Source organism: Nestor notabilis, unplaced genomic scaffold (genome assembly GCF_000696875.1).
Source record: "Nestor notabilis isolate BGI_N333 unplaced genomic scaffold, ASM69687v1 scaffold20821, whole genome shotgun sequence".
Lineage (NCBI taxonomy): Eukaryota > Metazoa > Chordata > Aves > Psittaciformes > Psittacidae > Nestor > Nestor notabilis.
The window spans coordinates 85,146-97,852 of record NW_009915620.1 but is presented as its reverse complement, the minus strand read 5'-3'; the positions used below and the strand labels follow the sequence as shown (position 1 = coordinate 97,852).

The window sequence follows — 12,707 nt, the reverse complement described above, 5'->3', positions numbered from 1 at the left end:
ACAGCGCTGGTCCCAATCCCGACCCCTGAGGAATGTCACTCAGAAGGTTTAGTTTCTTGCACTTGCTATTTGTGATATTTGGATATTAGGCCTAATGCTCTATTCTGCTGTATATGTTGTATATGCTGTATATGTTCTGTTCTTAAGCAACAGACATACTGCTCTTTGTGCAAACACAGTAACGGGGCATTGTTTTCTAGTGCAAAAGAGATTCTCGGGACACCCACCAAATGAACCCCACCTGAGTGCTTTGCTTTTGTTCTGCTTAGGCATGTTTTCTGCTAAGATGCACATACTATGAATTCTTCCACGAGAAGGTATCAAAAGGTGGAACAGTGCTGGTCCTCATGGGGCTGTGTAAATATTCAGCTTGTGGTAGATTGCATTAAGTGTCTTATAATCCATCCCAATTAAAAAGCAGTCTTTATAGCTGTAATAGTTTTACTGAGAACTGTAACACATGAGACCTACAGATATATAAAGCAGTTAGTTTTATAAAGCATATAGGATATTAAAGTAATGAAAGACATTAATGTGACATCAATTTTTAAGGAGAGTTACTTGCTGAAATAAATGAGTATAGCCTAAAAGTTGATGGCATGTTACAGTTCTGAGTAATGAACCCTCCTGCCCCCTAAAATCTCTGCAAATAAATAGTGCTTGAGCAAGTCAGTGGTCATTAACTCTTTACCCTCTGAGAGGTACATGTCACATTGATGTCTCAGCTGATGGGTTTTAGCTCTTTAAAACTCATTCAGAAAGGAATTCTCTTTCTTGGGATACCTCTAACTTGGGGTGTGTTATTCCGATGTGTCTGCTTTCCCCCCATCTTCCGTGTGGTTGAAGTCGAACTGTGATGGGCTGCAAAATCCTCGAGGATGTTACTTGTTCCCTTTTCCTTTACTTCCTTTCCCTGCTTTCGTGTTGCCTGCCAGGGCTCTGGTTCGTGCCCTGCCCAGCGGGGTCTTGGCGTACCAAGCCTGAAGAATCAAAACACATGTTTATGTTTTAATAAACCTTGGAGGAGAAATAAAAGACCACTTCAACTTTTCACTGGTGCAACGGAGCATTCCTTAAAAACCCCAAACTCTTTTAATCCTGGCTGGCTCATGGAGGAGCAGAAATGAAATCCCTCTGTCTCTTGAGAACATTATTATAACAAGAAGTATAGCAATTGCTTGCTCGAATTGTGCTTCATTAGCAGGAATACTTAGCTGGGCCACTTGTGTTGCTATACTTATGGAAACGTTAGAACTTCTATGATCAACCCTGTTTCCAGGGTATAGAGCTCTTGTCAAAACTCCCTCTGGTCTGAGACTTGGCAATAGACAAAGCATATACTTCTCGTGGCTCTGCAAATCAAACCAGACAGTTTTTATTTCAATGAGAGAGCTTAAGAAGCAAAGCAAACCCCGAACATTAAAAACCTGTTTATTGCTTTCAGATGCCTGTTCACAGTCCTGTGACTTGTAAATGATTTTGCTATTGTTGCTCTGCAAACTTGCCAAGCTCCTGGACTGTAATGTCAACAAGGCAGTTTGAGGCCACGTGAAGATAATGTAAAGTGAAATGCTTTAAAGTTAATAGTGTGTAGGAACTGCTCTTTCCCCATACATACGTACAGGAACCTTTAACAGCAAAGTCCTGCCTACACCAGAGATTAAAATGCCACTAGGTGTTAACATGATTGATAAAATGCCTTCCTGGACCATATTTATCCACATGCTGCCCCAGGAATGGATGTCTTTCCTCTGACCACAGAACACTGTTTAATGCTGCAACTGTGTCTTCTCTGCCCTTTGCTTGGGCCTCTGTCATCTTCAACCTTCCTACCAAGGCAGCATCCTGTAAAGTCTGCCTTTTCCATAGGATCCATCCAAAATGCCACCTCCAGCTTGAGCCCCTGGAGATCTGCCATGTCCAGTTTCCCAGTATGTGTTACAGGCAGCAGGGAGTGAAGTAGGTGGGAGAAGAGGTATCGAAAGTCTATAGGGAGGAAAAAACCCTGTCGTTCCTTTCTTGGTCTCAGATGGTCCTTCCTGGTGTCATGCTGCTTAAAAGCTTCCTGTGTCCCAGAAAAGGGCTGATGTCAGTCTGAGAGCTGTCAAATGTCCAGCTGGGCAGCCTGAACACTGTGATCTCTGCTCCAATTGCCCTCCTGCGAGAACATGGACTCTGCTGATTAGAACATGATGCAGTCTCTCCTGTACCCACGTCTAGATGGTGTCATGGAAGGTGTTTGGGAGGAAGCCCTGTGCTCTCAGTGCAGCAGCCTGGGCAGTTGAATTCTACTGTCCTAAAGATGGCCTCAGGCCAAGTTATTCCTGTGTCAGGGAGACCAGACAGAGCTGGGACAGGATGGTGCAGGGAGAAGTCTGGAGATGGCTTTTTCTGATCCTTCATGTAAGTGGGATAAGAAAGTTAAGGTGCTGGTTGTGACCACATGGGATTAATGAAGACAGCTCCTGAGATCTGGTTAAAAGGAAAGTAGTAGATCACTAATGCACCAGCATCTGAGCTGGGGATGTAAGTTACTGACAGTAAGTGACTGATCAGAGTTAAAACCTTTGCTTGTTGGAGGAATGATGTCCGAAGTCTTTGGTATGGGTTTTCTGTAAGTATTTTGGCACAGGCAGACAGACCTAGTGTGTTTCTTGGACTGCCCTTTGCTCCTCTGGGATCAACGTTATTCCTGTGTAAGGATTTGTATCAATCACACTGGTGCAGTAATTTGTAATTTCAAAACCTTGGATGTGTAATTGGGGCAGAAATTTGAGTAAATTGACTGAAGAAATCACATTATCACAACTTTTGCATTATTTATATTCATTTTAGAACACTGGCAGAATATAAATGTCAAACAGGGAGATTCATGTTTCCAGCGAGTAGAAATCAAAGATTCATCACAGCACTAATCACTAATCTCTTTGAATACTGCATTTTAGCTGCCCCACTTCAGAAAAAGACAGAGCAACGGAAAAGGTCCAGGAATGGCAATGATTAGAGGCTCAGGAAGAGGGGCTTCTGTGTGGGAAGAGATGAAGATACTGGAGTTAATTAATGCACAAGGCCATTTTACCAACCCTCTTCCCCTGTGCCATATTACAGGTACCGGGGCAAGGTTCCATGACATTTAAGGGAAACAGATAAAAGGAAATACTTTCTTAAGGGCTGTAATTAATGCAAGGAAATGATTGCCATGGGACACTGAGGACAGGATCCTTTTAGCTGTGTGCAAAATGAAGTGCTGCCTGCATATTTTGTACTGTGCAAACCAGGCACGTTTATAGTAAGTGGAATAATATTTTCAAGTTGGGCTTGTACTAAATACTAGCTCTCACGTTTCAGGGTACAAATGGATTACTACTTGGAACTGGGAATGATAGGGTTTTTTTTTCCCTTTGCTGCAACACTGAACCATTAGTCTTTCCCTGAGGAAAGGTACTGGTTTAGATAGGAGGCATGAGGCTAAGAAGAGTAATTTGCCAAATATCACAAATGCTGCCTGCATTGAGTGAGCCAAATGTCTCTAAATGGAAATTGGAAAGTATTCAAGAGGGCTGGGAGAAATATGCACTATCATTAGGTTAGCAGTTGAAGAAGACTTGGACAAAGTTGTTCGAAACAGCATCCTGTTTATTGTGCAAGGAGCTTTGGGGATTCAAAGAGCAGAATGAAATGGAAACCTTTCAGTTGGAAGAACTGGACAGTTTATAAGTGGGTCTGGGTAGAAGCTGTGGGGGGTTCAGGGTTGAGAAAGCGCTTTAGGGGGGTCTTCTGGCTTCAGTACCGAAGTCCTATTCCATTTGGAGCCCCTGGTGTGAGCTGCCTGCAGCTCCTTGGTACACAGCAGGGTTTTCCCGTTTGGTGGCCAAGGCTTTTACTAGCATTTAGTACGTGCCTGAGTCCAATGTTGTGCCATTCTTCTGGGGTGTCAGTGCTGCTAAGCACTCTAGCTAGTTCACATCCAGTTCAGCTGTCCCTAAGCTACACTAAAGTAACCGCAGTAAATAAATGGTAGACCTGTACTTAAGCTTTATAGACTGTTTCCATCAATAGGAAAACCAAAAGCAAGACAGTGAAAGCAGAGTTAACCACTACATAAATATAATCCTAGTCCAGGGAAAGAAAGAGTAAATATTACTGAACTACATGTGGGAAAAGTAGTTGTTTGCAGGGTGACCCATGTATATTTGAGGTACATGTAATACATCTCAAATGCACTAGGTTTTGCTTTCAGGATTTTATAGCCTTGAAGATGGGGAGTTTGAGGCAGAAATGAATTATTTTATTAAACCCCAAAATGAAAACTCTTCTTATATGAAAATTCTTGTTTGAAATAATTTAAAATAAGGACTTGGACCACGATACCTATGCAGACCCTGAATACCCATGGGTTTGCCTCCTCAAGATAACATAGCCAGGCTGGCTGAACATGTCAGCTCTGAAAGAAAAAAGGACCAATGCATTATACTAATGGCACCTGCATAACTTCCCCACGCGTGTGAAGACCACTGTTCAACATGAGCTGGGTGCAGGCAGGATGTTCAGCAAAGCACCATGCCAGGCTTGTGAGCTGTGCAGAGGTGCTGCCTGTAATAATGGCTGCTTGCCTGGCATGTCAGACATCCCCAAATAGGGGAGATGGGTGTTTGATGCTGTTGAGCCATACATCATAATTTGAACAGTGATGTGTCACCCATCAGTGGAATGCAGGCCTTGACCAAATGGGCAAGAACATGGCAGGGGATGATGAAAGACAACCAGTTAACGTAACTCTTAACGTCACCTTAAATGCTTCTTCCTCCTCTCTGTACACTGGATCCTGTGTGGCCAGAAAACCTATGAACTCCTCAGTCCTCAGTGGCTTTCTGGTCATCTGCAAGAGGCGCAGCTTGCTCAGCACAGCTTGCACTGCCTGGATGAGTTGTCCCGGGGTGAAACCATCGGACACATTTGCCAGGCAGCTTATGCTCAGCAAGTTGGTGATCGCTCCCCCATTCTGCAGGATGATGTGTTTCCATAACACTGTTCATCGGGACACAAACAGAAAGAATGCCAAAGACATGCATGAGGAAAAGCAGGAAAAATAGTTTTGCATTTTGAAATTGAAACGGGGAAATAAGGGGTATCAGTCAGGAAAGCCAAGATTCCAGTTATTCCTGCTTGCTGTTCCTTTCATGTACAGATCTGTAGCAAAGTGGCCTTTAAGCACATCTGTTCTTACCCCACTCATGATCATTTGTTGGCTACCAGTCAGTACTTTTCAGAAAGTCATTAAGGGCACATATGTGGATACATGTGTAAAAATGGCAAGAACTACTCAAATATGCTTGTGTGTACACACAGGAAGAGAACCTGCCCAGAACGTTCCCATTTGGGTGTGTAGAGTTAAGGACTTATGTTAACAGGCTGGTTTTATTTCTGGGACCTTGATCACAGGTTCCTGCTGCTGAACTGAGGGCTGCTACGGGGCCTCAATGTCTGCTTCGGAAGCCAAAGGCTTCCAGCTATGCAGGCACATGTTGCAGAGCCCAGGTGTCAATTTCTGAGATTTGCTTATTATTTTCATAGGAAACCTGTTGCTATCTTTTAGCTGTGAACCTCTGTGACATGAAGGTTTTCTTAATGGTTGTGAAGTGCCAGAGATTTTGCATCCAAAAAGAAATTAATTGGAATAATGACATCTTTTGGTTTATCCTGTGTAAAGTAAGAGTCTGTCTGGGAGAAACTTTATGAAACTTCCATGCCACCTCACCATGCTTCCCTCTAAAGCCTTGTATGAAACGAGTTGGAAAGAAATGAAGAAGTATTATGCATAGAGATTAGAAAGGTTCTTGAGTGAGACAGGCAATTTCTGGCCAGTGTCGTGTGTTTGAATGCTCATGTGTAGCATGAAAATACTGGGAGGAAAATTAATGGTACTGAATGTTGGGGCAGTCACGTAATGGAGAAAACCTGCCTTACTCTTCCTTCGATCGCGATGTCGGTATCATGGACTTGTGCCCATAACTATTGACAACCTTGGACTACGTTTTTCACTCGGGCAAATTGTGATCTTCCACTTGATTTATAGCTATGCTCAATAATTATTGGCTGAATCACTAATTCATAAAGGAGGAACTGATGCACACAAGGGTGAACTGAGCTATGTATTGTGTGCAGCAGCTTCTGTTGCACATAGGATCATGCGTCTTACAAGGTACTAACTTGCTGGGTAAATAACAGCAAGAAACCCATGTAGGATCATGAATCTTCCAGTTTAATGATTTTCTTTGTGTTTTTCCTGTTCCCATGGTGCATAGATTGGGATATGGTGGTTTGGAACAAAAGGGAGGGTTGTAGCAGACAAGTAGCTGTGTGCTGTGGCTGTGAATTTTTGTTATGTCATGGCTCTTTCCTGTTTCCATTGAACTTCGGGGAAGGCTGGAGCTAAAGAACAAGCTAGGAGCTGTCCTACCTGTGACAATGTCAAAGAAGTAAAGCTACAATTTTAACCTGCTTTAAAATGTCCAGAGTTCACTTTTGGGGTCATTCCTAAGTTTGCAGCTGAAATCCCTTCAGCTGGCCTTTATTTTTGGGTTTTGTTTTTTGACTCCAAATTGGTGGTGAGAATCCCAGAAAATGACAGTTCAATCCCCAGAAGTGAACACAACTCAATTCAGCTGCTATCACCTCCTTCCTCTAGGTCTTATTCATGTTGCTTATCTGTTAGCAGTTTATCAGAGCTGTAACATAACATGAAACACATGTTAGCTTGCTTAGAGACCATTTCCCATCCACACTATGAAAATTATTGAAGGTGGAAGAGATTTACAGCATGCTAGGCAGTCAAAACCTATCTTGAGCTTGCTGAGACATGCATCGTCTCGGTACCTTGGCTGCCCCTGTGAAAGGCAGCATGTAACTGGACTTCACAATCCAGTTGCACGGTTTTAGTGATAAGGTGACTATGTGGAGTAACACTGTAGTCAAGGTGCAATTTGTGTAGCCAGGTCCCTGAACTGAACGTGATTTCCTTCACTAATGTACTCTTCTGGGACACGATCTGTCAGAGATCAGTGGCATAAAGGGAGTCTGTTTTCCTTGATGTAGTGATCAATACATTTGTGCTAGGAGGTGCTGGTAGGAGAAGTGCACCACTGAGTCCTAACTTGGAGTGTTATTCAGGATGCAGCCATTCTGAATAGCCCCAGACCTGCGGTTAAACCACAGGCAAAAAAGCCCCTACAGAATCCTAGAATGGTTTGTGTTGGAAAGGACCTTAAAGCTCCTCCAGCTCCAACCCCTGCCACGGGCAGGGACACCTTCCACTAGAGCAGGTTGCTCCAAGCCCCTGTGTCCAACCTGGCCTTGAACACTGCCAGGGATGGGGCAGCCACAGCTTCTCTGGGCACCCTGTGCCAGTGTCTCAGCACCCTCACAGGGAAGAGCTTCTGCCACAGAGCTCATCAAAATTTGCCTTCTTTGAGCTTAAAGCCATTCTACCAGCCACATCTGAAGGATGTGGAGAAGTTACCTTTCTTTCTTGTAGTAATTGATTCACATTATTAAGCTTAATTTAGAGCATTTCTTTCTAGTCAATGCTGAGCTATTGCAGACTTCAAGGTGATTCAAATCTGAAGCCAAACTTGCATTCCTGGAAGTTTGTCTTTTTCCAGCCGTGTAAATTGGTCTAATAAAAGACACTGTTTTCCTTACAAGCTTTGAACCTTGGCATATGGGGCACCCAGTGAATTTGTCAGGCTTTGGGAGGGCCTGTCTATCACTGTAAGCATTTGATAGAGTAGACATGCCAAACCTTGGATGCCTAGACAATGACTCTCATGGTCTGTAAGTAGAAAAGTGGAATTTGATAGTGACAAAACTAAGTCCTCCAGAGATGATTTTGTTTAGGGAGAGGCCCTAAAGCATGTTGTTTGGGGTATGGAAATTGGAGAGGAATAACTGAAATACAGAACCCCTGTGTGGAAAAAAAAGCTTAGATTAGAAAATGTGCATTGAAATTCCTTCATGGAGGGAAAAGCAGCATGGGCTGAACTTGGTGAACTCATGGGAAAATGTGAATCACTTAACAGTGTTTTAAACTCTTCTAAATTCCACTTTGATTATTTGATCTTTGGGGTAGCCTGTATCAAGCTCTAGTCAGGAAGCAAGATGTAGCTGGGCTATGAACGCAAAGTCAGTTCTGAGGCTAACCAGGCAATGAGCATAGATTGTAACCAGCACTAACGGTCAGGAGGAGTTGGAATACTTGCCAAATCGTGAAGCATAGTCAGGCCTAGGAATCACAATGATTTTTTGGTAAACTTTGCAGAAAGGTTTAAGGTTGGCGTCGAAGGGCCGGTTGGTGGTTCCCACGAGCAGCACTCTGTCCGGTGCTCTCAAAGCCTTCAGGAATTTGGGGAGCATCTTTTCCAGTCTTTTTGGGCCCACCTTCAGCACGTACATGTGAACACAAGGAGGAAAGAGTTGTTAAGGAAGTCAGGTAAACACTTGATTTCTTCTGCTTTTGCATCTGTGGGTTTGGGCTAATGCCTTTTGCTACGCAACTTGCTGATGCTGTTATTGAAAAGCAGGAAGGAAGCAACTCATTTAAAGAGGGAAATCCTGATTTCCAGTTCAAGGAGAAATATTGCTTGGACCTGTGCACCTCATAAACCTTAACGGATAGAAAAATGCCAGGGAATGTAGCCTAGTCTGGAATCCTCCCTGCTCTTGGAGGTTATGGTCTACCAACTCCTACTCATGGTTTACATGTGGAAAATACACTCCCTAATTCTTGCTGTGAGTTCTAGCTTGCCAAGGCTCTAACCTGGGAACACGAGCTCTTTGAACTCGGGATTAATTCCTGAGTGAATTAATTCAATAGTTTACTATTTGACTTTCTAAGAAACATTTAACTACTATTACAGAACAGATAAGTACTGGGCAAAGCCTGTTATTATATACTTATGTTTGATAAGGTCCAAGTGAATATTGACTGGAGAAGCTTAATCCAATTGCTGTGGTGTCACTCTACTGTCAATAAAGCTATAAGTGAGTAACTGGTTTAGGATAGTGTATCAAAGATGATTACGGACTTAGAAGCCTCTTGTCAGAAATGATTGAGGCTTTAACATCACCAGCGCTCACTCACTTGCAGACTTTACTAATAGTAGGAGCTCCCTGAAAAATCTGAGTTTCCATTTCGTATCAGCCTTCCTTAATGTCAATCAGGAAGAAACCATGTCCTGTAAACCTACTCAGCTGAAGGGCAGTAATGAACACCCGTGAATCTACATTGCATGCACCACCTTTGATCCCATTTTTCTGTAGCAGACAGAAAGAAGACAAAGCTCTCTTCTTTGGAGTGAAAGCTACAGCAGAGAGGAAACTGGGAACTCGGTAAGAAGTCCCAGCAGTGTAGGGATAGAGTCATGTGGCTGTTCTTTAGCTACACTTAATTACAGTATGTTGCTTTTCTCATTCTTCTTATTCTCAGTGTCTTAGTCTGCATCTTTCTGAGTTTGCCAATTGCTTAATCATGATAACAAGTTGAGCATGTCTTAGCACTAGGGCTTAGGTCCCACTTTGGAGCATAGGCATGTTGTTTGCCAGGCTAGTACATCTCACTCCTGACTTTGCTCTTGGATGAACTATTCCTACAGCCATCACTCAGTGCCAGCTGCCATCTTTTCATCACCTCCTTGTGCCCGTGCACCCAATGCTCCCAAGAGAGCAGGATGCCTGCCTTGCTCCCAAAGCACGTGCCTTGTGAACACAGTAGGTCTATCCTGGAGCAAAGAAGTCTTTGCTGTCCTACTCAGAAAGAAAGAGAAGAGCAAGGACTGCTCTGTCCACGCCCAAAGGCTGTGTTTGCTGTCTGAAGGCACGAGTTCAAATCACAAGATCTTATCTAAACTTTGCCATTGCCTTGTTGGGAAGCTTTTGGTAATGAACTTGGCTTCTCTGAGGATAAAACAAGCTGCTATTACCTATTATGTATCTACCTTGGAAGTTTTAGCCAGCCTTGCCACCTTTGCTCTGCCAGGGAGATCTGGTCATGGCAAAGGCTGAAATGTGGATTTACTTTTATGCTGGCTAAATTACTCTCTGTGATGTATACATCTGTTGCTACTCATAGGCTGCAAGCTTTCCTCCTCTTCTTGTGTATGAGAAGGAAGTACAAATGTTCTCCAAGATGCAGTATTTCTAGAAGAGTTAGAATTATCTATCACGTTCTTTCAGGGTTGGAGGTAGGGGTGGTCGGGGAATCCCATCTCACTGAAATGCCTGAGAGTAGATAATGGTTGCTACGAGTGAGTGGACAGGAGTGATTTCAAATCTGGAGCCATCCACTCCCACCAACAACACAAGAGACCTTTAGTCAAATACCTGCAGGTCTCTGGATGCGATAGCAGGGGCAGAGGTGGGCAGGACGAGAAGCTTTTCCACACCAGTGGCTATCAAAGCAGACAAAGATCATGACCATCCCAGGCAATCTTTGGCCTTAGTCTTAATTTTAATCCCCATGTGCACTTGGCTGTCAAGGTTCGAGCCCAAGAGACAGGTTCCCTCTCAGTGTGGCGACCACTAGAGGGCATCAATCACTGCACATTCACCAGCTCACAGCCCTCACAGAAGTAACAGCCTCATCCAAGAGGATGCTTCATTGGTCTTCCGAAACACAGGCTTGTGTCTGTCCCACGGTCTAAATGCACAGGACTCGCCTTCAAGAAACGAGGTTTAATTATTTTCACACGAAGCTTCAAAAGCCAAATATTTTGCAAGCGACATAAATCTACCGAGGATTGTGGGTGAGCTGCTCTCAGCTGCAGTGGTTGAGCTGCTGTGCCTATTGGGCAGTGTTTGAATGTTCTTTCTACTGGGAAAGCTACACGAGAGAGGAAGGAATGGGAGCAGTGGGAGCCCCAAGAAAATAATCTGTAACTTAACTCTTTAACATAGGCTCTTTGTTTTCACAGTAGAAATTGGACCTTGTTAGTTTATTGTTCGCTTTGGCTCCATCCAATTTCTCACTTTAGTAGAGCTGAACAATTTAAGCTCAGCTTAACTTTTAGTTTCCTGCCTTGTGTTTTGAAATCCTCCATTATTCTCTTCTACTTTTCAGTGCACTAAGAGCAGCCACTGGACTATTTTTAAATAAGGCAAGTATAGGTGTAGGAGAGAAATGTGACCTCTTGGGGGCTCTGAAGAAGTCACAAGACCCTCTTAAAAGCAAAAAACGCTAGTGAGCAAGCTATTATCAAGAAAGCTTTGGCAAGTCCGGTCACACCGGTATGTGCTAAGCTAAGAAATACACTTGTTCCTTTGTGTCTGTTGTAATGCAACAGAAGAAATTATCTGGAGTGAAATGAAAAAGGAGCACCTCACCTCTCTATCGGCCTTCGATGCTGCTTTGGAAAATATCTTCTCTGTGTCTCCAATCCACACGACTGAAGGCTGCAATTGCTTAGCCACCTAAGAGAGAATGGGGGAGAGAAGGCAAGAAGTTGATCAAAATGGCTACAGTTTCATACCTGGGAGCTTATAATTATGCTTTTGAATCCATATTTCAGCTGTTGAAATGAGCCTGGTTTATTTTTCTTTCCAGAGATGTTCAGCACTCATGGATAGCACCGGCTCTGCTTAGCAGCCTTGGCACTTCAAAGTGTTATTAGTTGGGAATCTATCATTTAGAACCCAATCCAAATGGGGCTGTTTTGACTGTTATGCTTATCTTCCATTTCTCAACCCAAATTCAGTTGCAGTTCTGCAAAAAGGGAGTCTAGACTTGAAGTTCAATGGCAAACAATGGACCATCACCAGCTTTAGACTGGTGGCCCTTGCCTGTAGGATCCCTCCCTAGTTTTCCAAGGGCAACACAGATGGAGAGGCAGACAAGACATAGCTGTCGCATGGGAAGCGACGGTACTAAGCTTTAAGCAAAATAGGCTGATGTGCAATCTTCTGGCTTACAAAATAGCATTTAATTTGCAGTTATCCCATGAATTTAAACAGAAGCTGTTAAATCTGAGGGGGAGGGGGTATGTGTGTGTGTCTATACAAATGGGCTTTCTGCCTCCAAAGTCAGAGGCACTATACCTCTGGTTCACAGCAGGATGGCAGCAATGCTACAGGCTTTTTCCCATCACTCTCCCTATTGCTATAGAAACGCCAGTGGGTTTAGACATTCTGCTGCCAAATTTTAATCACTTTCCAGTGGCTCTTGGAGCCGTGTTAGTTTGTTCAGCAACAAAAGTGACGGCTCGAGGAGTCAGTGGCCATCGCGAGACACAGCAGTCTTCTGTCCTGCTTTCTCCCTCCCCAAGTTGAAGCTGCTGCTTCTAGGAAGAAAGCTTATGAAATCAATAGATCGTACACATCAGAAGCCCAGTGTTTGATTGACAGACAGCGCAGGACGAATTAAGTCAGGAACATCTTTCTTCCAAGCACCACAGTTCATTATTACGGACACATTTCAAAAGCACCAAGCTTGTGTGTGTGTCTGCACTGTAAAAATGTATTGAAGATGGGCAAAAGAATGGTAGATGAGGGATGTTAAACTTGTTTGCTGAGCTGCTGATGGGGCGAAGTGGAAACAATGCTGTCTTTGGCATGTGGCACTTTATTTATGGTAACTCATCAGTCCTAGAATATGTCAAGTGGTACCTCCGAGCTGAGAACAGTTTCATCGAGGAAAGCAGAGCTTTTTCCTTTGGAAG

At 43.6% G+C, this 12,707-nt stretch overlaps 1 protein-coding gene across 1 annotated transcript in view; it reads right to left on the bottom strand.

The window, feature by feature from the left end:
* Positions 1 to 881: 881 nt before the first annotated feature.
* IQCA1 (IQ motif containing with AAA domain 1) overlaps positions 882 to 12,707 on the bottom strand; it is an 87,376-nt gene continuing 75,550 nt past the window's right edge. Inside the window, exons 15-18 of the mRNA XM_010024241.1 lie at positions 11,377 to 11,463; positions 8,259 to 8,436; positions 4,790 to 5,028; positions 882 to 980 (exon numbers count right to left, since the gene is read on the bottom strand). Coding sequence (XP_010022543.1) covers positions 882 to 980; positions 4,790 to 5,028; positions 8,259 to 8,436; positions 11,377 to 11,463 — 603 coding nt within the window. The remainder of the gene's footprint in view (positions 981 to 4,789; positions 5,029 to 8,258; positions 8,437 to 11,376; positions 11,464 to 12,707) is intronic.